We start from the raw sequence: 26,602 nt of genomic DNA, 5'->3' as shown, positions 1-26,602 counted from the left end.
TCCCGCCCCAATGACTGTTAACCGCCTCCGGAGCAGCGGACGCGACTGGAATTCTCTCGAGAGCTGGGTGACTGCGAACCCCAAGACGTTACTTTGCCAGGGAACCCGGACCCCGGCGACCGCGAGGGGAGAAAAAGACCCCCACGCCCCGACCAATGGCAGCGAGTGTTGCTGGGTAAGTGGGCAGCTGCGCCCGCGGCCAATAAGCGGATGGCTTGTTGTTTCCTGGCAGAGCGGGGTCCCGGCGCCGCGGCGCTCCCGTTTTGTTTGGGTCCTGGGCGACGGGCCCGGGCGCTGAGCCGGGGCCGGAGGCGCAGCCACACTGACGGGAGGAGGAACGGGAGCGCCGGCCCCGAGAGAGGTGAGGGGCTCTCTGCGGCCGGGCTCCCCTACCCCGATCCAGCCCCCGGCCCCGCCCCCCTCGGCCCCTCTGGCCCGGAGCCCCCTCCTGGGATACCGCCCCGGCCCCGCCCCCGTCGCTCCGGCCGCTGCCGCCGCTCTCCTGGTCCCGCGCTTGGCCCGGAGCCCGGAGCCAAGCTGCCGACCCCGCTTCCCGCGCCCGGATTGGGCAGGTGGGCCGGTCCGCGTCCGGAGGCGCTGCCCTCTTCCCTTGCCCCACGCCCGCAGCCTGCACGGCTGTGCTCCTCTCCTGTCCCCTCCGCCCTTTGGGAATTGATTTGGTACGGGCTCGGGGCTTGCAGCCCCTCCCTCAACCGCCGGGCCCCGGGGAGGGCAGCCCCCGGCCCGGGCTCAGACCTAGTGTCCCCGCTGGAATTGCGGTGTAGAGCTGCTCGATGATCTGGACGACTCCCGCCCCGTTTCCTGTGCCTGGAATAAGCCGTCCTTGTTCTGCCTTCTTTTCCACAATAGGTGGAAAGCAATGGGAAGCTGGGCCCGGGAGGCTGCAGGAGTGTCTCTCCAGGTTAAGCTGATCCACGCGGGGGAGGGGTCAGGGAGAGGGGGGAGGGTCTCCGAGGTGAAGCTTGGCTCCTCCCTCCAAGTGGCGCCAGACTGTGCCTGGGGGTAGTCCTGGGGATGGCCCCCCCTTACGGGAGTTGGGGTGTCCTCCCTAAGGTTGAGGCCAGTTTCATTACACAGTGCAGACTTTAGGCGGGAAAGAAGCTCAGAGCCTGGTTGTTGTCCGCATGGTTTAATCACGATACACCCTCTCAGAGATGGAAGCCCCGGGGGCCTGGAGATTGGAGTAGCCAGCACAGTAGCACAATGGGGTTAAGATCGCAACCTTTAAGTCCCGGGTACCTGCCGGTAACTCCTCCTTTTGGTGTTCTATAACTAATCTGCTTCCCGGTTTCCTTGAAGTACTGTAGGAAAAAGTACCCTCAGAACCCCAGAGACTAACAAAGTCAGTTTTCACAACTTGTCTTCTTCCCTCTCCTTCCCCTCCTTCCTTCCTTATCCCCATCCCACCCCCTTAGCTCTCAGGGCCAGTCTGGGGCAGGAGGATGCTTACTCAGCCCCACCATGGAGCTGCGCTGTGGGGGACTGCTGTTCAGTTCCCGCTTTGACTCAGGGAACTTGGCCCATGTGGAGAAGGTGGATTCTGTGGCTAGTGAAGGGGAGGGGGGCGGGAGTGGGGGGTCAGCCCCCACCACCGGCGGAATATCCTCTACCTCTGACTACGAATTCAACGTGTGGACACGGCCTGATTGTGCTGAAACAGAATATGAGAATGGGAACAGGTATGAAGCTGGGGTCAAGGGGAGGGAATATGCAGAAACCCAGCGCCATAACTTCCTTTTGGCCTTACTCTCCTATCTGTCCTCCCAGGGACCTACTTGGCTCTCCTCACAGTTTCACAATGCCCTCCTTCTCATCCCCATAGAACAGCCTTTTCCCATTCTTTCTACTAACCCGCCTTGCTCCATTCCTCTTGCTACCTCATCTCTCTCTCTTATGGACTTGTCTTCTTCCTATTCTGCCCCATTAGGTCATGGTTCTACTTCAGTGTCCGGGGAGGAATTCCAGGAAAACTCATAAAGATCAACATCATGAATATGAACAAGCAAAGCAAACTGTACTCCCAGGGCATGGCACCCTTTGTGCGTACACTACCCACTCGACCTCGTTGGGAGCGCATACGTGACAGGCCCACCTTTGAGGTAGAGTTTCCACACAGAAGAAAGGACTGTTGCTGTAGGCAAAAACTAAAAAGAAAGAAATTTTCTCTGACACAATGAAGTAGAAAGGACTCCACTCTGACACTCTGACCCCCTACTTTAGACCCAAGCTACATGTGTGTTTTGGGGGTAGCAGTTGGTTGCCCTTTCTTCTTCTCCCTCTGTCCCCTCAGATGACAGAGACACAGTTTGTGCTGTCCTTTGTGCACCGCTTCGTTGAAGGTCGTGGGGCCACCACCTTCTTCGCCTTCTGCTACCCCTTCTCCTACAGTGACTGCCAGGATCTGCTGAACCAGCTAGACCAGCGCTTTCTGGAGAGCCATCCTTCCCTTAGCAGGTGCTATGTCCTGCCTTTTCTTCCTCCACAAAGTCCTGAGATCAAACACTGCCCTTCTGTGATTTTCCCTCATATTTCTCAATTGATACTTCAATCTTTTCACTGTATAGTTGTGTACCATTGGTTACCTTTGAGACAGGAATATCAGTTTTCTTGATCATGCCATTCCTGTCATCTTCACCTCACACTTTCCTGCCTTGTACTGCCTTAGTCAAATAAAAAGAAGACTAAATCCCTTTTTTTCTCCCCAGTCAATCGAAGCAGTATTTATTCATCAACTCCTCTGTGGGGAGAATATGCTTTACCTACTTATCACCAGTATGGAATCTTTAATGCCCTGACAGAGCATAGCCTAAAAGAGAATCCTTATCTCTGAGAAACCACAAACTAAGGAAAGGGCCAAGAGCCATTAGCTCTTCCACCTCTTTGCCTTGTGGACAGAGAACTTCCTTTATGCCAGCACATGTGCTTTTTTTTTTTTTTAACTAAATTTTTATCCTGTACCCACTTTTGCATTATTTTCTATTCTTAAGTTTTTGCATTCAGTTTCTAAATCATAAAGGTGGGGGTTTGGGGACTAGGTAGTTTGTCTCCCTCTCTATCTTGTAATATCCCTCTGTAAACATGGGCTGTCCTTTTTTGAGACACCAGGGGACTCCCATGGCCTGACGACTGTTATCCTTGTAGCCCCTTAGATTCCATCTATTACCACCGAGAACTCCTTTGCAACTCTCTGGATGGACTTCGAGTAGATCTGTTGACTGTGAGTTCCTGTCATGGGCTTCGAGATGAAAGAGAACCCCGTCTGGAGCAGCTATTTCCTGATACCAGCACACCCCGGCCATTCTGCTTCTCAGGCAAGAGGGTGAGTGGGGAGGAAAGAAAGGTAGGAAAATTGGCTCTTCTCTGTCATTACAAGTATCATGGCAGAAGCCAAGACACTGCTATCACAGCCCCAGCTGGGACCTAGGCTGTATCCTGCCATTAAAATACAACCAAAACTGACAGTCCTAATTATTGCTCTCCTCTTTATCACAGATATTCTTCTTGAGCAGCAGGGTGCATCCTGGGGAGACACCATCTAGCTTTGTCTTCAATGGTTTTTTGGATTTTATCCTTCGACCTGATGACCCTCGTGCCCAGACCCTACGTCGTCTTTTTGTCTTTAAGCTGATTCCCATGTTGAACCCAGACGGTGTGGTACGGGGTCACTATCGGTAAGGATGACTCCCTCTTCAGCTCTCCTGATCATCAGCAGTCGCTTTGATAAATGTTATGTTGTCACGATGAGGTACAGTTTACCCTGTCCTGCCTTCACAATTCTCCTACATCCTAAAGTGGGAATGCCCCATTGGCCTCTCTTGGGACTTCTGGGAAGGGTCACTTGGATGTGGAGGGCTATTCCCAGATTCCAGTGGCAGTACAATAGACATGCCCTTCCAGAACACCTAGTACAAGCATGCCAGGCAAGTTCAAGAATGATTAAATTGATAATAGGAGTTGTAGAATGTCTAGTTTTGTTCTCCAGTTTCTGGAGACCTGGAGAGAGGCTGTCCTCAATCCTTTTCCTTCCTTGGCTTTTCTATTTAAGATTCTATTCAGACTATAAGATAATCAATCCCCTGCCTCTTATATCTTATGCCACTCTCCCCAGTCTCTGTTTTCCCACTCCATCTTTCCAGAACTCCACCTTACCCTTGTTCCCACACAGGACAGACTCACGAGGAGTGAACCTAAACCGTCAGTATCTAAAGCCAGATGCAGTCCTGCACCCGGCCATCTATGGGGCTAAGGCAGTGCTGCTCTACCACCATGTGCACTCACGTCTGAATCCCCACACTCCCTCTGACCAACAGCCCAATCCCCCACCCTCAGCCCAACCTGGTCCACTTTCTGAACTTGAAAAAACGGACAATCTCAATAACGAGGCTGACCTTGGACTCTCAACTGATGGGGAAAATTCTGAGTCCTGGACCCAAACTGAGCCAGCAAACCAGGACCCCAATAGCTTGTGGTTTTTGGAATCAGAATCTGGTGAGGTGGAACCAGCCCCTGAAACCATCCCCCCCAAGGAGAGCGGTGTGGCCTACTATGTGGACTTACATGGACATGCCTCCAAAAGGGGATGTTTCATGTATGGAAATAGCTTCAGTGATGAGAGTGCCCAGGTAGGGACCTTGAAACTGGCCTGGGAATATGGTATACATTAGGAGTTAAGGAGTAAGAGGAGGGAGGTAATGTGTAGAATACGAGCAGAAGAATGGCCATAGGCTTGTCACTTTGAGAAGAAAATTAACTGAAAGAGGGGAGGGAGGAGGAAGCTGATAACAAATTTGTAAATCTGTAATTATGGGATATTTTTTTAAGTCAGGGTTTTGGTGCTAAAGTCAGACTTTTCAAAACTTAAAACAAATTAGGTTTTTTTCTAATTGGAACCAAATGGAAGAGACTGGGGGGAAGGGGAACAGGAGAGACTAGGAAAATGGTCTGAAGGAAAAGAAATTATATTGTGTTGATGTAACCATATATATCTATATCTATATCTATATAGATATATATATATAGAGAGAGAGAGAGATATATATATATATATACACCATTCTTTAAACATCTTAAAACAAAACCATGTACACAGTAAGAATTCAAGAGTAAGAATTCCTGATAATTCTAGTAGCTTCTGTTTTATATTGAATGCTGTGATTTGGCCCTTGCCCTCTCTTTACCTTATTTTCTTCTACTTACCACTATACCTTCTGAGTTGGCTCTTCATCCCATATAGGTAGAAAATATGCTGTATCCAAAGCTTATTTCCCTGAATTCAGCACACTTTGACTTCCAAGGCTGCAATTTCTCAGAGAAGAACATGTATGCTCGGGATCGTCGAGATGGCCAGTCTAAGGAGGGCAGTGGGCGAGTTGCCATCTACAAAGCCTCAGGGATCATTCACAGGTTGGGTTGACACTGGGAAAAATAGGGCTTCAGCCTTAGGATATGTTCTCCTAGAAGTACCCACACCCAGCCTAGAGAGGGGAATGGGGAAAATGGATTGTAATTTCCCAAGGCATCTTGGAAGAAAGACCTTCAGATAAAGATTCTTTTTTGTCTCTGTGGGGTCTGCCTTCCACAGTTTAGCTTGGAAGATGTAGAATTAAGGGGTGGGGGGGTGGAGGGGTGGGGTTGCCAGCTCACTGGGAAATAGCCCTTAATCTTTCCTTTGACCACTTTAGTATATTCAAGCTACATGTCGTCTGTCCAGAGTAGTGATATAAAGGTCTCTGTGTCTTAGCTACACACTTGAATGCAACTACAACACTGGACGCTCAGTAAACAGCATCCCTGCTGCCTGCCATGACAATGGGCGTGCCAGTCCCCCTCCCCCACCTGCCTTCCGTTCCAGATACACTGTGGAGCTGTTTGAGCAGGTAATGAACTGGAGAGGTAGAATCAAAGGCAACAGGCAGAGCAATCTCAAATCATGGCTGGCCCACACTAACTCCACTTGACTGAAGTCTTATGGAGAAATGATACTGCCACTAGGGGTCTGGTTAGATCTTCCCAAGTAACAGGGAGTTGAATTCTCCTTAGTACTGCCAGTAGGGCTCCAGATCCCAGTTCTGGGATCATACAAAGGTATGTTCTTCAGTTTAAGTAAACTGAAACAAGTTCAACAACTTTTGGGACTTAGGTTTTTTCTCTTACTGCCTTGTTTTTCTGGCCCTTTCCTTTCATCATACAAGGGCCTTTCCTGACCAAATTGTTGCCTTCATAGGAAAAGGGAAAACATCCTTTATTCTCTCCCATAATCTACAGATCTTTCTACTCTAAACTATTGAGGGTCACTAATCCCACAACAGAGAGTACTGCTATTTGGCTTAATTCCTAAGATAGCAACTCATAAAAGCAATAGTATGAAAAGGGGGAAAAATGAAAGATAAAGAGCCTCAGTCTCAGCTTTTACAGAGGATACTCTGACTGTAGATGAGGTCAGTGTCCTTCCCCCTAGCACATGCTATAACCAAAGTGCTCTGGGATTTAGGCTAAGTTTAAGCCATCCAGATGAGGAACATTTCAGGGATCACTTTGTTCTCTACAAAGCATGGTACAAAGCCCCCAAATGCCAAGCAGTATTTGAACTCCCTTGGCAGGTAGGGCGGGCTGTGGCCATTGCAGCCCTGGACATGGCAGAATGCAATCCCTGGCCACGAATCGTCCTGTCTGAACACAACTGCCTCAACAACCTGAGAGCCTGGATGCTGAGACATGTCCGTAACAGCAGAGGTGTAGGTAACAGCCTTAATGTAGGCATCAACAAAAGGAGAGGCTCTCGAACCCCACCAAAAGGCCCCAAGTAAGGACAACAGGGCGGGAGGAAAGGGTGGGAAAAAGTGCTTTTGAGATAAAAAGATGAGGTCTCATGGACCTCAAAGAGTGTCTGAAGTACTCAGAAGAACTTCAGACATTTAATTTTACAAGTAATTTTACAATACCATAGGATGCTTCTAGGAGGAGGAAAGAGGGTCATGAATTTAAATCCACAATAACTGGTTGCCCAACAGATAGTGAATCCATATGCTTAGGGAAATAATAAGCCAGGCAAGGGAAATGAAGAAGGAAGGTAGAGCTATCAACCTATCCCAGTGGTGAGGAACATTTGTCATAGGAAGTTACTTGGAATTTCCTTAACAGCATGACAAAGATTGGGAGGGATTACCTGAGATGGGCTTGATAGCTAATGAAGAGGCAGAGGATTTCTTTTCCTCTTTCTTGGTACTGACACTTAAGTTCCTTAATCCAAATATGATTTCCATTGGTTCTTCATTAGGGAAAGACATAAAGGCTGAAAGACTTGGAACATACCCATCTCAGATTTCACCCATTCTATCTGCTTCTTTGCAGTGGTTTGCCTATATCATGCTCTGAAAACACCCTGAGCCGGGCCCGAAGCTTCAGCACTGGTACCACTGGCAGTAGCCAACAAAATTCTCCACAGATCAAAACTTCACCCAGCTTTCCCTTTCATAGCAGTCGGTCCACAGGGCTACCAGGCCTGGGCCTTGGGGCCCAGAAAGGCAGCCATCGGGTCCTGGGCCCTGTTAGAGGTAAGCTGATAAGGAAGCCCCTGGGGCAAGTGTTCCATTCTCTCTGGTGTTGCTGGGGGGAAAATTAACCCTGAAGATTTATTATTGGGCCTGAATCAAGGGGTAAATCAATAAAACCCGTTTGCAGAAGAATCTATAGCCTCTCCTGAGCCCTTGGTTTTCCTTGCATCATGGGGGCCACAGATTGGGAACTATGGCCATGAGTAAGGGGTCTTAAGTATACTCTAGCAAGAGATCAATGAACTATAGGGTTCCAATACATACTGAAAACTAGACAAACCCACTAATAAAAGGGAATGCTAGATAATTGAGAAATATTGAGCATGTATTTAATAAATCAGGAGTCGTAATATGCTGCTGTGTGGTCAGGATGAAAGCAGACAATATCCAAATTGCAGCACTGTGAAATAATGGCTGTATCCCAAAGTCCCTGAGAACTGGAGCTACTTCTGACTATAGAACCTAGACAGAAAGACTGAAGTCAGAACCACTGCAAGACCTCCAGAATAGAAGGGGCTGACTTCAAGTAATTTTTCTAGCCCTGCAAGCTAGATTTACTGCTTCCCCCTCCTCCCCACCATAGCTTTAATTATTTAGCTGTGCCTCAGTGCCAACAAAAATTGCCTAATATGGCAAGCCCATAAAAATAATGGGAGCTCTAAGCATTTCTCCTCTTAGAAAAAGGCTGGGTTATAGGGAAGGAAAAAAGTAAGTCACTGGGAGGTAACAGGGAATAGTGGGAAAACAGCCCTGAGTTCAAATACTGGCTATGCAACTTGCTACCTAGGAAACTTTGGATAAGTTACTTAATTAGCCATTCTACAATAGTTTCTTCATCTGTAAAATGAAGATGTTGACATGTATAATCTCTAAGATTTTTTACAGCTCTTAATCTGATTTTATGACAGTAAAACTGAAACAAGGAACAGAAATTATACCTCATGAAATAGGTTAAATTAAGGGTTCTTAAACTTCTTGTATCACAGACCCCTTTTTAAGTATGGACCCCTTATCAGAATTTTTTTTAAATGCATAAAGTAAAATAGGATTTGCAGAGAAAACTGTTACTGAAATAGTCATTAAGAAATGTTTTAAGTTCTCAGGCACCAGGTTAAGAATCCTTGAACATGAGATCATTAATCATTTGATCCACAATATGAAGGTTTTGAAGCTAATGTTAATTTTAAATTTAGTTTAGGAAAGCTTTTTTTGCTCCTAAGAGGAACCCCTCCCTGGGAACTTCTTAGCTGTCATTCCTCACATACTAGAGAGTAATGTAGATAGAAGGTATAGGAATAAAAGTTCCCACTATAGGAAATTAAATATTGGTTCTAATCCCAGCTCTGCCACTTAAGTAGTGATATGGCCTTGAAAAAGTAAATTTTCTGACCTTCAACTTTTTCATCTCTAAACTGGGTATGGGAATTGTTTTGTTTACTCCTCGGGGTCTACAGATGGCACTAGAAGAGTTTGTGCACGAGACCTAATGGCTCCAGAACCAGGCCTACTTGCTCTGCCTCCCCTACTGGGATCCATAGTCTCAGGGCAAAGGTTGATTGTCCTCGATTTTACAGCATCATAGAAAGCTAAACTGCAGAGTGGCTACTGCCTAGGAGTAAGTAACCTTAGGGCTGCCCTGGGCAAAGGAGAATTCACAAGGTTGCTATGGATCCAGAATAAAAACAAGGAATCAGAACTGAGGGAAGACACCTTCAATAAGGGAATAGGCAGACTAGCTTCCCACCCCAGGAATTCTACAATAGGAGGGTTTAGCTAGGTGTCTTCCTGAATTTGGGATGGTACCAGCCAATAAGTGAGTTCAAAGGAAGACATCTATAGTAGTAGAAAAAGCCTTGAACTTGGATTTGGGAGAAACTTAGATTCAAATACTGACTTTCCAGAGCTTTGTGATCCCAACCAAGTAACTTAATCTCCTCTATGAAATGGGGATAGCATGTATTAAAAATACTTTTGTAACACTAAGGCTACTTCAGAGTTAAAGCTGGAACATTTGTAGAGGTCTTCTTCACCTCCTGTCTTGGAGGACTAGTGGAAGCCTGATGCAGGATCTAGGTAACTTTGCTTTTGTGGTGTCCAGGGCATAAGCTAGTAAACTCTATTACACTCTGAAGGACCCCTGAAATCCTGAATGCAACTGGCAGCTTTTGGTAGAACAGCTAAACTTGGCTGAGGATGTTTTTCTACGGTGAATAGAGAACATGAAGGGGAAAGTGCTGTTATCAACACTGTTTCTGTTTGTGATTACAGATTTTTTTAAAAGTTTCATTCTTAGAACAGAAATTTAATCTCATTTTCCTAAAATGTCATTCCACCTTGGGGAACAAAGCTGTTAAAAATAAATCCTAGAACCCCAACCCATAACTCTCTGTTGCCAGGGTCAGAGAACTCTTTAAGTACTGGCTTTCCCTTTCAATTTTCCACTTGGATGACAGATGGGAAGGTCTCTAGCTTGCAACATGGGCCAAATTAAGATGAGAGAGGAACTAGGACTCATGGCATCACAGAAGAGTTAAAGTCTTTTTAAGATAGTAATTGGAAATTCTATCTTTAAGATCCACATTTTGCAGCCCGGGCACCTCTGTTATTCTAGTCGTTCTGTTGATGTTATCGGGACAGAACAGGGATCAAGCAGTATGTGCTGATCAATCAGTAAGCACCTAGGACATGCTTGGCATTGTGGAGACAAATATTGATGTCTACATTCTATATGGATTGGGATAGGAGTGGGGGGTCATTACTTACTCATAGAGATAAAATAACAGGATTATGCTAAGTAATTTCAGGAACACTAACCACTGGGATAATTAGTAAAAGCCTCTTGCAGATGGTGGCCCTAAAGCTAGGGGTTTTAAAAGGCAGAGGTAAGGAGAGAAAGCTGCTAGACAGGTCATCCCCCATGGAGACAGACATAACACAGATGTCATGTCATTTATGAGGAATGTGACAGCTGGCCGTTTTGGACCAAAATAGGTGCGAAAGAATAGTATGTGATCAGCCTACGCACAGGAGTACAGAGAGGTTGTAGTCAGATGATGGATTTTAGGTGCTAAAAGGAGTCTGTATTTTATTCTAAAGGCAAACATAATTGGAGCTCCTTTGATATGGAAGTGACATGGGCAAACCTTTGCTAAAGATTAGAACTCAAGCATTTCCTGCCTTCAGTGTTCTTTCTGCTCCACTAACAAGCCCTGCCCCATTGGGACTTGTTTAGAGTATGAAAAGTTGTGGCTTAAGGGATACGGTATCTCTCAATATACAAATGAGGAAACTAAGGCCTAGAATAGGGAGATTATATAATCTAATATGTAAATAAATAAATAAATATATATATATATATATATATAATAAAGAGAATAGTCTATATATATATATATATATATATTATAAAGAGAATAGTCTATAGCAAAGCCAGGATTTGGACAGATCATGCTTCCAAATCTTAACGCCTTTCCACAATGTTCATTACAGTGCCCAGAACTAAGAATATGCATGTCATAGCTAGTCATTAGAGGTTTGAGGCTTTTTTACCATCATGTGTACAATTCGACAGGATCTAGAGCTCCTGCTACTGCTGCCCTGAACTGGCCTAAACTTGGCTTTTATCATCTAGTATCTCTTGCTGAATTCAGAAAACTTGGCATCTAGCCTTCTGTCCTTATAGCTCTTAAATTCAATTTATCTTCAACACAATTTTGTTGATATAAAGTTAACCCAGCATGGCTGGTGTTTTGGGTACCTGCTGCCTGAGTATGATAGAAGGAACACAACATCTGTAATTTCATAATGTAGGCAACATCTATTGTATTCACCAGAGTCCTAGACTTCAAAATCCCCAACTTTGATCAATCATTATGGGTAGGACTTAGACAAACTACCCAGAATAATTGGACTTAGACAAACTACCCAGAATAATTGTGGCAGATGCCCATAATCACAGCGATAACTTGTGAAAGACTTGAGTTCATTTCTTGTTTAGTTGTGTGGTGGGGTGAGTGATATACCAAGTTAGCCAGCTTCTTCCAAACCCACGATTGGAAGCCCTTCCAGATAAGTTATCTGGGAGCCAAGCCTGACTCCTCAAATTCAAATAGTGGGATACCCACTGCCTTACTCAAGACAGCCTAATCCACTGCAGCACTGAGCTCAGATCAGATTTCTATTCCAAACTGTTAGTTCTCCCTTCTGGGACCACAGATAGAAGAATGATAAACTCTTCCACAAGACAGCCCTCAGGTTTACTCTTTTTACCTAACACTGTTCTTCCAAGTTAAAAATCCTCAGTTCCTTCAATTAGTATTCTTAGGTGTGGCCTGAATTTAGCAGTTGACCTCATTTGGATATGACTGTTTATAAATGGCTTTCTGTACACAGAATTGAAGAGTATTTTCTGGATATTGTCTTTCAAAGAAGTCTAAGATCATAGTAACTTTTTTCCATTGCTAATGAAAAATGTTGAAAACTGGACACTAAAACCCAAAGATCTCCTCCAGATGAACTGCTGTCTACATATGCCTCTTCCATCCTTGCTTTCTGAAATGAGTCCTTTGCCACCCCCTACCCCAAATACAAGCCTTTAATTAGAGACTATCACTCCATCCTATCAAGTCAATTAAGACAATTTTTCTCATCTACAAGATAACCTGTTGGTTAACCTTTCTAGCTTCACCTTATTTGAAAATCTAATATGCTATATAAGTTACTGATTAACATGTACATCAACTTCATGTGTATCCCTGGCAAACTACACTACAGACCTTCCTCCAAGATTTTATCAAACCATTTAACTGCTATTCTTTAAATCCAGTCATTCAACCTTTAAAAAGATACTTAACTGTAATATCTAGCCCATGTCTCTAAATATTTTCTATCATAGGATGACACTATAAAATGGCTTATGAAATCCAGATAAATTCTATTTGTAGTCTAGTTATTGTTGGAAAATTTAGTTGGGGAAAAACATTCTTGATGAAACCATGCTGACTTTATGATCATTTGCTTTTCTAGATATTCTTAAATCATCCCTTTAATAATCTCATATACTGTCAAGAATAGAAATCAGACTTACAAGTCTTTAGTTTGTAGAACCCCTTTTCTTCCTTTTTAAAATTGGACCACTTGCTCTTTACCAACTGTGATCTCCTGATCTCTACAATCTTTCAAAAATCAGTATGTTAGCAATATCCACCTTGAATCTATTCCCAAGACTACTGACTTACAGAGGGATGCTTTTAGTATCTGCTTGTCTTGGTTTTCCAAACCCTTTTTAACATTTTTTTTGTCCTGTCCTTTGCAGCAGAGCTCTTTGGCAGAGAAAAAAATCCAAAGTCAAAATATATGTTCTGTCATCTCTATCATCCTCTTATTATTATGCCATCCACTCTATGCAATGATGCTAGCTCCTTCCCTTCCCCCAGGGCAATTTCTTTTTCTGCTATTGCTCATTCTGAACTTAAGGGCTCTTACAGAATCATGCCATCCTGCTATTTATCTCTGCTTCCAACTTCTGCATATCTTTATGCCAATGAATTTCCTATGCATTGCCACAATTCCTTTCTTCCTAATGGAACCACTTATTTTTATATCTTCAGAATTTTATTTTTCAGGGTAGCCCTCCTGGGATGACTTATCTTTATAAAATGTAAGCAAGCTAAGGATTCTACTTAACCTTTTTCTGAACCCTTTGAAACATGTTCTCCAAAAATAAAATATACTAGCCTGGCTTTCTCCTCCTTTGTCTTACGGCCTCATCATCATTTTCCCCAAAATCATCATCCTTGTTGCTAGTCAGAATTATGTCAGGATACCAGCTCCTCTATTTGCATCCTCATCTTCTGAAGGGTGAAACTTGGCATTTAGGTTAAGCCAGGAATTTGTTAACTGTTTTGGTAAAGAACTGGTCAGATATCTAGATAATTGAAATCCTTTGTCTGTACTTTATCTTGCCTCCATACCAGAGTTGTGAACTATTTTCTAGCTTCTTGGCTATTTCTGCTTTCTAACTAGGTCAGAAGTTATTAACCAGGAGCCTATGATCTTTTAAATATATATATATGTAAATATATATATATATATTTTGAAAGTTGCATTTCAATATAATTGGTTTCCTTTATAATCTTATATATTGTATTTTGTGTATTAAAAAAAATTATCCTGAGCAGTCCCAAGACCTCAGCAGAATACAAATGAGTCTGACAAAAAAATATTAAGAACTTGATCTAAGTGATCTGTTGTGGAACTCCACAACAATATCACTTATACTAATCATAGTATATTTACTCTCTGAAATTTAGGAGCAAATATCTTGCAGAGAAAATACAAAAGGAGTTCCATCATGGTAGCAGCCTCCACTTTTCTTAGCTATTGTCCAAGAGCCTTAACAGTCCTTACCACCTCAAAACGGAACAGGCAATGATGGAGAACAATCAGTTAGCTCTAGGGAGAAAAAAAGATTCAGGATGACAAGGGTGTGGCTTCCACCTCGGCCAGCTATAGTTGCTGTGTGTAATTTCTAAACCACTACTTTCTTTGGCTTTTCTGAGAAAGCAACTGATAATATTCAGTACACAAACATAGTAATGAAGCATTCTCAAGTCCAGGAAATGCCTTCAAACAGTAGTCCCTTCCATCCTAGCTTACACAGGCAAGAGCTCAGGAATAGACATTATATCAGAAGAATAAAGGTTCAGGAGAACAGAAATGGAATTTGGCTTTCCGGGGTCCAGGTTCTGCCATTTTTGGCCAGTTCTGTTCCTCTTCTCTATTGAGGAAACTAGTCCTGGATCCCCTCCTTGTGTGACAGATGCAGGGAGCACTGCAGAGGAAAAGGAGGACTGCAGCAACACAGTAGGGAAGCAAAGACAAGGTCATGGGCAGAACTGGGTTACTACAGACTGGAAAACCCGAGCAGGTAAAAGAAATAGGAACCAGGTTAGCTAAGGATTTATAAATTGGATGGAAGGTAACATTCAATCTGATAAATATGCATAAACTTAAAAGAGGGAAACTCAGTGGCAGGCTATAGGTAAGAGAGTCCTCAGTGGAAGTGGTAGTCCAAAGGGGAAAGCTGTTGAGATGAGAAAAAAAAACTTGTGAATATCAATATTTAAATAATCTGTGACTAGGTCATTGGATAGAGTTCAGTATGTACTTGGAAATAGTGAAAGTCATGGTTTCTCCTAAGGAAAGGACCAAGATGGAAGACACAAACCCTGGTTTCAATTCCCAGCAATACACTTGTTTTCTTAACTAGTGAAAAAAATTAATCTTCCTTTGCCTTCAAATTTCTAATGTTTATTAGAAATCCTCCCCATCTGAGAGTTACTCCAGGAAAGGACATGAATATACATAAAGCCCAGGCCCCACCAAATCATACAGTGTGGGGAGCAAGCTGGGCAGTAAAAATACCCCTTGCTGACTCACCCTTTTTATCCACTTCTGTCAATCTCTGCTCAGAGTCCCGGGGCCAGGACAGGAGAAGGCGGCAGCAACCACTGACCCATCGACCTACCACAGGCAGCTTGGACTCGCCCCCAACTCCTCCTAGTACCGGCCCAGCCCCTTCAAGAAACATAGGCCCCTGCTTACTGCCTACCTCACTGGGTATAGCAGGTCTGTACCTAATACCACTGCTATGTGTGATATCCAACTCCCTCCCTCCCTCCAGTTAATGGCCTCGAGTTGATCAATAAAATTATACAATTTTAACTATGCTGCCACCTAGCCAGGGTCCCCTATGGATATAATATGGCTCTAGTCTATCCTTCCTTACAACCCCCAGTTGTTCCCCTAGTCACAAGTCTGGATTATGCCCCACATAAAATTGGAATTTATGACTTAATAGACCCTGAATTATACTTATTCAAAGAGACCTCTCTAAAGGAATTCTTTACTAGTTGCCCAAGGACATCCACTTGAGATCCCTGACTCCCAATCAGTGTCATGCTAGAAAGGCGATAAGGGCAACCTCTTGCAGGTTATCTTTTCATGTCTTTTATTTGGCTGGAATATTTTCCCTCTTTCTGAGTTGTGTGTGAGAGCACTTTCTGGGCAACCAACCACTTCCACTCCCTATAGTCCTCATCTTACTGGTTCCCACCTTAGCTACCAGCTCTGATCCCTTCTCCAGTCTTGGATTCTGACATCATCTCTTAAGGTTTGACTTACATAATGACTAGAAGTCCTGAAATACCTATTTGGCAGTCAAGATTGGGCGACTTTTGTAGCCAAATTATGATTAGAGCCAGATTAGGGCTCCATGCCATCCCCAAGGTATCATCCATCAGATGTCTTGTCTTTAAACTTCTTCAGCATGGTCCCATTCCAGTGATAATTTTTCTCTTAATCCCTAGGGAGTAGCTGCTCACTCCTGTCTTCAGGGGATAAACCAGAGACCGTCATGGTTATTGGGAAGGGGCTGCTGGGGAGTAGTTCTCGCACCCCCTGCATCAGGGCTCGACTGCAGGTAACACTTGATAGCCTATCCCTGTTTGCAGCACAACTGCCCTAAATAGAGCCCAGATTCAGTGGATCCTTCGTTCTGGTAGTGGGAGGGAGAACATTCAATACTGGTCTGTTGCCAGAGTGGAGTCTTGTTGCCAAATGGGGCATTCCCCATTAGAAGTCCATAGCAATCTACTTATCCCTCACAGCTCGCAGCAGTACCCCAGCCCCCAATTTCAGTTTCCATAACCTCATTCTTTCTGCGAATCACACCCTAGCCTCAGATTCCTAGCCTTGGCTTCTTTTGTCCTTGCCTTCAGCCTATCCTCTCTTTCTGCCCAGAACTGCCCGAGGAGAGTTTCCGCCAGGAGGGGTCCCGGATTCCCCAGGTAACACCTCTGGCTGCTGCTCCAAGGAGCAGCCATGACACCAATCCCAGGGTTCAGACAAGGCCCCCAGGCTAGTGTTGAATCCCTTTGGGTTGGCAAAAGTGGGTATAGGCAAAACCTGTTTGGGCAACTGAGGATATATCTCCCCTGGCAGGGGCTGAGGAGTAGAGGAACTCTGAGGGAGGTTTGCATATACCCTGTTGTTTCCCCATGGAGAGCTTTCTCTGCTCATCCAGCCCCTTGCCATGGAAGGGCCACTGAGGCTCACAACTATGGAGTACTTGGACCCTTTTACTATCCCCACCCTGGGTAAGACCCTGGAAGGCATAATCCAGACTAAATAAAGTCCTTTGCCCCAATCCCATATTACCTGTCCCAGCTAGGGGCAGGCCCCAGGAGTTCTAAGTCCTAGTTCCTTTGTGTTAATCCCCTACTGTACCATACTCCCTCCATGGAGATGCCAGAATCAAGTCCAGGAAGTGAGAAGCTCAGGGGAAGAGTCTAGCCCTCAGCGCCACCCCCTATCCATACAGGCTAGGCCCGGGTTGGGCCGGGGCTCACCGCCGCCTGGCAGAGGGATGAGAGGCTCTTCGGGCCCCACATCCCCCATCCCCCGGACCAGGGACAGCTCTGAGCCAGAGCCAGGATCCTGCTCTGTTGCACCAGGGTAAGCACAAAGGGCCTAACTATTGCCCTTTCCACAGGCACCCAATTCCATGACCCTGACATATTATGTAATTTTTCACCCTCAATTTTGCCCTTCTTCACAATGTTATCTCTTTACTAAGGATCTTAATTTTCCCAATTTCCTTTGTCACCCTAGAATCCAAATGCACAATCCCACTGAAAAATTCAACTTCCTTGACTTTCCTCACACCAAGAAAACTTTAAGAGCTGAGACTGCCCCTTCCCCATAAGAGAGAGGCCTTAGAATACTGCTGTCCCATTCCCTACTCCCTACCCCCAATCACAAGACAATCATCCAAAATTCAGATCTTCCTAAAAACAGAGATGGGGCAGAATTCATCAGCCCAACTCCCCTCTTTTCTGTTACAGGCTGTACCCGGTTGGGCCCCCACGGCCCCACTCTGCCCCTGCCTCCTCACTCTTGTCCCGTCCCATCGTTTGCTCCCAGCCCCCAACTTGTTACAGTGGGGGGGCACTGGGGCAGTCTGAGGGTTGTTCTATTATCAAGCCCTCCCCAATCACTCAGTCTCCCAGAGTATGATTTTGCCCCTGACTCCATGGCAGGGCATCCTTCCATGGTTTTAGGGCACAGGAAACGCCCTAACAATTGCTTCACCCCCTGTAATAACCATGGCTCCTTAGAGAGTCAGCCTCATTGTCCCGGGTCCGCTTTGGGGCAGGACAAAGGAGCAGGGACCTCCCAGCCCCATCCCTCCCTCCACAGCACAGGAATTTGGGACCATATATATATATTTTTTATATTGGTGGGTTGGAAAAAGAAATCAGTCCCTACACTGAGCCCTGTTCAGTGGCAGATTTTGCCTCTGGCTTGTTTCATAGGATAGGGAAGACTTTGAGGAAATAAAAGTTGTTTGGAAAAAAAACTCAAGAAATGTTTGCTATTTTGAAAGATGGACAGCACTGAATGCAGTATAAAAAGTCCCTACTCCCCATCCCTTATTTCTACCTAGCATCAAATTTTATCAGGAAAACCTGGAAAAGAGGAGAGAACGTTGCTGCGGCAGCCCCTTCCATAGGGGCCGACGTTTCCAAAGATTTCTCCCTCACCCAATAATTCCTGGACAGCCTTTTCTTCATAGCCAACCTGAAGACCCACATAGGGTGATCTTCGGCTCCTTACCCACTGTGCACAGAAACCATTCCAGCTCTTCCCCACTCCCATCTCCCAGTAAGCAATCTTTGCCTCTTAACAAATGCCAGTTTAGCTTCAAAAGAGGAGGGGGATGTTTAATAGGGGCCCAAACCCCTCAGCCTTGGAGCAGCTGCTTCCCATCCTCTTCGAGGCTTTTGGTCCTGGTGGCAGGCTTCTCCGCGTCCCTCGGGGCCTTTGCGTGGCTCAGGCTTGTGGCATCCTCGGCTCTGAGCAGGCAGGAGAGATGAGCCCGAAAACGCTTCCTCCAGAGCGCAGAGCCATCTGGGAGACACAAGGGGAGGGCGCAGGTGAAGCCAGGGCTGGCCCGAGCGGTCTTTCTCCGCCGCCAGCTCCGGAGGGCAGGAGGGCATTACCTGCGGGGGGCCGCGCCGCCTCACTCCTGCTTCTTAGGGTTATTGACCGCCACGTAGTGATAGAGAACCACGAGCAGGAAGAGCGACACGCCCAGCATGTTGGCGAAGATGGCCAGCTGCACGTCCGTGATCATCCTAGGGACAGAGCAGAGTCGAGGGGCCAGGCTCAGTCAACGACAATGGACGGGCCCGCCGGGCCAGGCCGCCCGCGCTTCCGCCCCGCCGCCCCGAACACTGAACCCGCCGCCGCCCCAGCCTCCCTCACTTGTTTCTTGGCGTTCCCACAGAGCTTGCAGAAAAGGAGCAGTTTTGCGGCGCCGGACCGGAACTACGAGTACTCTGCGCAACCCAAAGGAAACGTGGCCGGGAGCGCGTGGCGAGCGGAGGAAATGGACACTCTAGTCCCTTACTCCGCCGCCTCGTATGCTCCCTTGGGCTCGGTTGGGCGGGCCACGAAAGGAACGTTTTAAGGATTGTGCGCATGCGCTAGGCCTCTGTTTTTTTTTTCTCTCTCTCTCTCTCTCTCTCTCCCTCCCTCCTCCCCCCCACCTTCCCCGCCAACCCACCAGACCTGCAGAGGGAGCCAGTGCTTCGGCTTTCCGGCTAGCACGGGATGGTTGCGTGACTGGAGGAGCGGAACCCTCACCCACACTCGCTCTCCCCCTCTACAGAGCACTACTCCTGACCCTGCCCCGGATCCTTGCTTCCTACACGTGCACTCCATCAGAGTCCAGCTTTCTATTCAAGTACACTGCCCCACAGCTGGGCCTCCTGCACATGCACACATTCCCCCTCCCTCCCAGAGTCCAGCTTCCTACCGCAGCACAATGCCCTGTCTCCTTCATATGCACTTTCCCTCTCGCGTCCTGCTGCAAACACCCCTTCAGAGCTCAAGTCTCCTGCACACAGGCCATTCTTCCCAAACTCTTGACTCCATCTAATTAAATCACAAATGTTTATTAGGCTGGGAGCAGCTGGATGGTGCAGTGAATGGAGCACCGGCCCTGACCTTAGTTCTAATCCTTCCTCAGACACTTAATACTATGTGACCCCAGGCAAGTCACAACCCCAATTGCCTGGAGCGGGAGAAAGGGAGAAAAATATTTAGCCTCTTGCTGTGCAGGACTAAACTCCTGAGATGGAGAACAAATACACAAAGAAATAAAAATTATATATATAACCCAATAAATGGAAGGGGAGAGAAGTCACAAATAGTAGTAGTCATGGAAGACCTCACTAGAAGGGAGCTGTCCTTCATCCCAGGACCAAGACACATTGGAGAAGTGATACATAGTAAAGGACTCCAAGAGGTAGAGGGAAAAAAAGGGTGGCTGAGTGGCAATCCATGCAAAATCATGCAGATTAAAGATGCAATATCATGTTTGAATGTACAGCTGATACAGGGAAAGGGGCAAGGAAGATTCAGGACCAAGATTTGCAAAAGCACTTTACTCATTGCAACTTGTGAGTTAGGTAATGACAGTATTATTTCTATTTCACGAAGTAAAAAATTGGTTCCTAGAGGGTCCCGGAATGCCAAGCAAAGGGCATTTTTTTGGATAAGCTACAGAAGTCTTCTGAGCTGAGGATTTAGGGATGATCTGGTCACTTGGGTGTTCATGGGTGTCTGAGTTGGGATTCAAACCCAGATTATGTCTCTAAATACAGGCTGTTTTCTACCAAATCAGTGGGAAAAGGTGAGAGGTTCCATTATTAACCTAATGAAAATCTGGATTTTGAGTAACATTATCAAATTTAGTAGAGTTCATTACTCTTATTAAGTGAGAGGAAGTTTCAAAAAAAAAAAAAAAATCATTCGAGAAAAAAATCTTCCTTGCCCCAAAGTATTCAGATGGGCTGCCTGGGGAAGTTGGGAGGTGGGAGTAGGGTCCCTTGGAGGGAGATCTTAGGAGAAAGAGTTGATCACATACTGGGATTCCTGACCAGGTCAAAGCTTGGACTAAATGGCCTCTTAAGATCCCTTTCAGCCAACATTCATTGACTTCATGGGTGAAAAATGGCAGCTTCTTCAGGGTCCTGAATTCTAAAGTTTCTCATGACAGTAGCAATGACATTGTTTTGATGTACAGGGTCTGAGCAAATAAGGTAGAAATGCTGAAACCAAAAGAAATCAGTACATTCTTTAACAGCATGGTGATGTGAGAAGGCAAAACTCACCTTGTTAGAATTCAAATTTAATCATTACCAACCATTAAAATGACATGTAGATACATGGATTCAGAGACCAGCCTCCTACATTTGCATCCCAACACATCCAGTTTTTCACACACACAAACAGACACATTGACAGTCCCTCTGAGGGCAGTCCTCTCTAGACACCCCCAAACTGAGCCTGGCCTCCTACAACACACAAGGGTACACCCCGGCCGGGCCCTGCCTGCTTCCTGCCTTCAGCTCCGAGACTGCTTGGCTCGCTGAGCTTGACTCGGCACAGCTGGCCACAGCTGACAGGCCCCCGCGGCAAAGGTCAGATACACTGGCAAGCCCGGCAAGACTCTTCCCGACACCGAGGAGCCAATACCGAGGTTGGCCAGGGCCGCGTCCCGGGCTCGGGGAAGTGGCTTAGCCTGACCCCTGTGCCCTCCGCAGCCAGCGCCCTCCCCTTTCCTGTTGGGGCCCCCTGGGCTGCTGCCCCCGCCCGCTTCCCGCCAGGTGTTTCCTCTTGAGCTTTGCCAAGCCGCCCGGTTCGGCTGCAACGCTCCAGGTCCTGGGTTCGAGACTGTTCCTCCCGGGGGTAGAAAAGCGAGTGTGCGGGTACTCGGAGCCAGAGCTGGGAGTTGAGGCTGACAATTTAATGGGATAAAAATAGTTTTCTTTCCCTCCCGCCAGCCCAGAGAGCCTTTTGTCCTCTGATCCGTAAGGGAGTGGGGAGTGGAAGAGAGTGTCTGAGATTTCTCACTGCGTTGCCCGGCTGGGGAGGGAGTTCAAGAGTAGGGGGATCCGGAAATCTTCCCACCCCCATCTTTCCTCTACCCGCGAGAGAGGGTTGGGGGGGGCAGTCTCCCGGAATCCAAACCTCAAATCTTGGCGCTTTGGTCAAGTGGGAAATCACCCCCCGGATGTGGGGGGGAGGTGAGCCTCGAAAGAAGATCTCGGGTTCCCGGTAGGAAGAGGGTCTGGGGAGAGAATGAGACCTGGACCCAGAGGAAATGAACACTATCCTGAGTGTCCTGACGCTAGAGAGGTCATAAGAGAGGGAAGGGGCTTCTTCGAGCACACTTACCCCTTCGCTGATCACTCAGCTTCCCTCTCCCCCAGGTTCCCCCCCTCCACCTCCTCCCTCTCTTCTCTCTTAATATCCATAAAAGGGAACGGCAGGGAGTCAGTCAGGGGAGGGGAGGGGAGGGGTGGGGATGGGCTGGGCGGCCGCTTGGAGCTGTCAGGGGTAATGGAAGCCAGTTGCTTTGTGGTGGGGAGCGGGGGAGAGGGAAAGGGGGGAGGAGCAGGGCTCCGGGGAGCCAAAGACAACTACAGGAGCTGCCCTGAGGTTGGAACAACTAGGGTGGGGCAGGGTGGGCAGCGGACGCCCTGGCGGCTTCTGTACCTCGCTGCACCCGCACACCTGGCTGTGCTCTCTCCAGCTAAAGATGCTGCCCTTCTCTTTCTCCACAAGACCACTTCCTCGCTCCCCAACAGCCCCAGACTGCTCAGGCCCAGGCACCAACCTTTCCTTCTTCAGTAACAGCGATACCTTCGCTTTCTAAATCTTGGATTCCCACCCAATTCCTTCCATCCGGTTCAGTATTTAGAATCTCTTCTCTTTTCCTCTCCCGCATCAACCCCACTATCATAAGCCCCACACTGAGTGTCTTAGGCATATACCATCTTGAGTTCAGGAGAAGGAAAAAATAAAAAAGATTGCTTTGCAGATAAATTTTCCTTCTGGGAGAGCTCACCCTTAGGAGCCTTCATATGAGTTGTCATTCCTAGTTAAGATCCTCTGGAGCAATTTGAGGGCCCAGTGAGAGAGTTGGGATCCACTTCCCAGAAAGCTGATTCCCTTTATATACTTACTTTGTGGACTCAACCCCCCAGGCTGATCCTGGATGGAAGCTGAGACTTTCCAAATATAGAGAATTAAGCCAAAACCAAACTTCTTGGAATTGCTTCAGATTCCCAGGGTTAAAGCAGAACACACTGACTTCCAGGCTTGTTGGAGCATTTTCCCAGGTACATTCTCTTCCATTTCAGTGTATCTTGCTATGTGGAAAGTGGTTCCATAGAATCACAGCATTTCCTACCTTGAAGAATGACCCCAGCAGCAATCAAGTCCAACTTCAGAAGAATTCCCTCTACAATACACCTTACAAGTTTTTATCCAAATTTCACCTGAAGATCTCCAATGATAGGGGTTCCACCAATTCTACCAGTTTTGGACAGCTATAGAATATACCTAAAGTCTTTTCTTTGCAACTTTCATCCTAGTTTAGGGTGCTCTCTGAGGCTAAAAACAAAGTAAATCTGATACTACTTTCCCATGACAATACTTGAAGACAATAATCTCTTCTCTCCTCCCCATGAGGATCTGAAAAACAGGAGACGGTAGGGTGAAGAGAAGAACCCTATAATTGCTGAATTGTTTGCTACCTCTCCACCCTTTAGTGCTTTCTATGCCCTGCAAAGAACCAAACAGAAAATTAGCCTCTATATAGGATTTGTCTGCATTGTTTGACCTAGTCTCTAGGTAAACTGAAATCAGATATAGCAATCAAGGCAGAAAGGTACACAGCTGAGATCTATAACAGCTAGAGTAAGAGAGAGTGAATGGAGTTGGAAATTTATATAGGAGATCCCTATAGTTATGAGCCACTGTATGCTGGCATGATATTTCCCAGAAACCTGTGACTAAAGAAGGTATATGGCTCAGCATAACACCTAGGAAAGATAGAGCCACAAGCCCCAGTAAAGGGAAAATGTGACAGGAAATAGGATGTAGGAAAGTTTCCAATGAAAATACCCTCCCCTCACCCCCCCAAAAAAAATACCTGGTTACCAAGGATTATGATCTTGTCTAGGGATGGTGAGACAGAAACTCCACAATTTTGCAAAAGGAAGATGCAGGATCTTGGTCCTCAGCTCTGGGGAAGAAGTAGTATGACAAGGAAAGAGCATCCGATTCAAAATTACCTAGTTTTGCCTTCTCATTTTACAGGGGGAGGGGACGGGGAAGGGGGGGCGGGGGGCAAAGGAACAAAGAAAGGCAGAAATTTGCCCAAGGTCATAAGGCTAGTAAGTGATAAAGCCAGAATTCTAACTTCCATCTTCTCCCAATTTAGTTCTTTGGGGGGGGGGGGAGGGAGGGGGAAGAGACAAGGCCCTCATCCTCAGATTTGAAAGGGGCCAAGTACCTTTGGTTCAATTGTTCCTTTTTCAAGGTCACACAGGTAATAAGTAACAAAGTTAGGACTCAGGTCTGAGTCTTCTGACTGTGAACTGAGAATTTTTTTCTACTTGAATGCCCATATTGCCACTTATCTAACTGTGGAACTTTGAGTAAGTTGTTTGCTTCACTTTGCTGGGCCTTAGCTTCCTCATCAGTTATAACAGATAAAATACTTATTTAATAAGTATTATAAAAAGGGATTGATCTGGAAATTCTTGATCAACTGACTTTCTTATAGGCTAGTTGATGGAATAATAGCTAACATTTATGTAGTACTTACTATACTTGTGGCACAATGCTAAGCACTTCATAATCATGGTTTAATTTGATCCTGACAACAATCCAGGAAGCTGAGATAACCTGAAGATAAATGACTTGCAAGAGTCACTCAGCTAGAAAGAGTCTGAAGCCACATCTGAATTCCTATCTTCCTTATTGTATGCCTGTCCCTTTGCCACTGCACCACACAAGACAACAAGATGTTATAGTCTTAAATGAAATACAAAGAAATATTTAGCTTGTTATCCTTTTCATTCATCAAACTTGATGGAATTAGAGGGCAGGCATAAGAATAGCAAAGATTATTTTAAAAAAAAAAAGAAAAATGACATGCTAGAATGACTATGGGAAAACAGGCACATTAATGCACTTATTGGTGGGTCTGTAAAGAGATACAACAATTCTAGAAAACAATTTGGAATTATACACAAAAGATTATTAAATACTGTATGCCCTTTGATCTAGCTATATAAACACTGCTAGATCTAATGTCAAAGATATTAAACAAAGAGGAAAAAGTCGTATATGTACAAAAATATTTATAGAAGTTCTTTTTATAGTAGCAAAAAACTGGAAACTAAGGAGTTTCCATCAGTTGGGTAATAACTGAACAAATTATGATTTATAAATGTAATAGAATCTTGTTATGCTGTAAGAAATAAAGAACAAGATTATTTCAAAGCAACATCAAATATTTTACACAAACTGTTGCAGAACATTGAGTAGATCCAGAACAATTTATAGTATAACATCAATATTATAAAAATGAACAATTTTTAAGACTTAAATTGACTGATAAAAAACACTAGCAGAACAAGGATAATTTCTACAATAACAATACTGTACAAATAAACAACTCTGAAAGCTCTGATCAACAAAATGATTATCTATGATTGCAGAAATCCAGTGATAAAGCATGCTTCACAGAGACTTGATGGCTTTGGGGTCTAGAACAAAACATATACATATGTGTGCATGTAAACACACATATACCTATATACACACACGTGTGTGTGTCACACATAATATACATATATCTTATGGCAATTGAGGGAATTTGTTTTGCTTGATCATACATAGCTGTTATGAAAAATCAGTTTTTCTTTTTCCTCAAATTAGGGGAAGGGGAATGGATGAGAGGAAAGACAATAGATATCTGTTAATTAAAAGAATAAATTTTAATTTTAAAAAATGTTAAAGGAACTAGAGGGCAACTAGATGTCACCTAGCAGAAGGCTTAACTATGTTCCTAAAATCTTTCAGGGACTAGTCTGAGGAGGGACATAACATTTAAATAAGAGATTCCTATTCAATGTGGCATTTATTTTTTATTTTGTTTTGTTTTGTTTTTGTGGGGAGAAATACAGGAAGGAGAAGGAAGGCAAATTATAATAATCCACACATCATAGTTAAGATACAACAGATTATAAAGAAAAAACTCCTAAGGTTAGGCTCAAAGGACCTAGGTTAGAAGCTTCTCCCTGAAATAAAGGGTCATCTTTTACAAACTAATGGTATCCTTCTATTGTTGAAACATTGTGAGGATACCACAGATTCTAAAGAATTAAAATTTTAACCTATATTGGATTGCTTGCTGTCTAAGGGAGGGGAAGAGGAGGAAGGGAGAGCGAAAAATTTGGAACATAACAGAGGTGAATGTTGAAAACTATCTTTTCATATATTTAAAAAAATAAAAAGCTATTTTAAAAAATACATCTTCTAAGAAAAAAAAACGAATTAAAATTGAGGATTACCTAAAAGGCAATAGGGGTGTATGATGGGGGCAGATAGGCTTTGACATTTTACAAACAAAGAATCCCCCAAAATAGCACAATAGATGTTATCAAGAAAAAATATGAACAAAAAAGATAGGTTGGTCATATGGTAAGAGAGAGGGAAAGTGATGTTCTCCCTTGTTTCCTCAAGATGTCAAGAGAAACCATATTAGGTGGATACCCTTTGATGAATTATGGGGAGATATGAATAAGAGTCATGTCAGAGGGGTTTGGTATGGGGGGAAGTAGGGGATGACATAGATTGTTAAAGAGCCAAGTCAATGAGATCACATTGGAGGATAGTCATATGATCACAAATAAGCAGTAATAAAGTAATACTTCAGTGGAGGATATACTTATTATGTGATTATTATTATTATTATTATTTACCCTGACACTTGTACTACAAGTTGCACATGGGGAAAGAAGAGAGAGAGTTGGAAGGAATGGGAAGGAAGAATATGATCAGCACTGCACAAAGACTCTTGCTATAAAATCCCACCCAAG

General features: G+C 45.1%; 2 protein-coding genes across 17 annotated transcripts; one reads left to right on the top strand and one right to left on the bottom strand.

The window, feature by feature from the left end:
- The first annotated feature begins 13 nt into the window (after positions 1 to 13).
- Positions 14 to 18,070, top strand: AGBL5 (ATP/GTP binding protein like 5). Of its 12 annotated transcripts, none has more exons than XR_004231878.1 (16): positions 14 to 175; positions 1,437 to 1,700; positions 1,949 to 2,120; positions 2,312 to 2,475; positions 3,163 to 3,340; positions 3,514 to 3,692; positions 4,187 to 4,643; positions 5,255 to 5,424; positions 5,762 to 5,897; positions 6,621 to 6,823; positions 7,372 to 7,574; positions 15,048 to 15,203; positions 15,944 to 16,056; positions 16,377 to 16,423; positions 16,957 to 17,090; positions 17,480 to 17,572. XR_004231878.1 is itself a non-coding variant. In XM_031951372.1 (16 exons), the coding sequence occupies exons 1-16, from the start codon at positions 156 to 158 to the stop codon at positions 17,649 to 17,651; spliced, it is 2,844 nt and encodes a 947-aa protein (XP_031807232.1). In that variant the 5' UTR covers positions 14 to 155; the 3' UTR covers positions 17,652 to 18,070. The 12 variants fall into 12 exon arrangements, 11 of the variants coding, with proteins under 11 accessions (XP_031807232.1, XP_031807233.1, XP_031807237.1 ...); XM_031951372.1 differs by having other exon boundaries at positions 16,881 to 17,090; positions 17,480 to 18,070; XM_031951373.1 differs by having other exon boundaries at positions 16,355 to 16,423; positions 17,480 to 18,070.
- Positions 18,071 to 18,337: 267 nt separating this feature from the next.
- Positions 18,338 to 22,616, bottom strand: OST4 (oligosaccharyltransferase complex subunit 4, non-catalytic). 5 transcript variants are annotated; one of them, XM_031951398.1, is made up of 3 exons: positions 22,555 to 22,616; positions 18,638 to 18,772; positions 18,338 to 18,545 (listed from the first exon to the last, which is right to left on the bottom strand). In XM_031951398.1, the coding sequence occupies exon 2, from the start codon at positions 18,769 to 18,771 to the stop codon at positions 18,658 to 18,660; it is 114 nt and encodes a 37-aa protein (XP_031807258.1). In that variant the 5' UTR covers position 18,772; positions 22,555 to 22,616; the 3' UTR covers positions 18,338 to 18,545; positions 18,638 to 18,657. The 5 variants fall into 5 exon arrangements, with proteins under 5 accessions (XP_031807258.1, XP_031807256.1, XP_031807257.1 ...); XM_031951396.1 differs by lacking the exon at positions 22,555 to 22,616 and adding an exon at positions 21,882 to 21,947; XM_031951397.1 differs by lacking the exon at positions 22,555 to 22,616 and adding an exon at positions 21,675 to 21,821.
- Between the last annotated feature and the right edge of the window lie 3,986 nt (positions 22,617 to 26,602).

The sequence above is a fragment of the Sarcophilus harrisii genome, chromosome 2 (assembly GCF_902635505.1).
Source record: "Sarcophilus harrisii chromosome 2, mSarHar1.11, whole genome shotgun sequence".
Taxonomy (NCBI): Eukaryota; Metazoa; Chordata; class Mammalia; order Dasyuromorphia; family Dasyuridae; genus Sarcophilus; species Sarcophilus harrisii.
The sequence above is the reverse complement of the archived record's forward strand: the minus strand, read 5'-3'. Positions and strand labels throughout refer to the sequence as shown.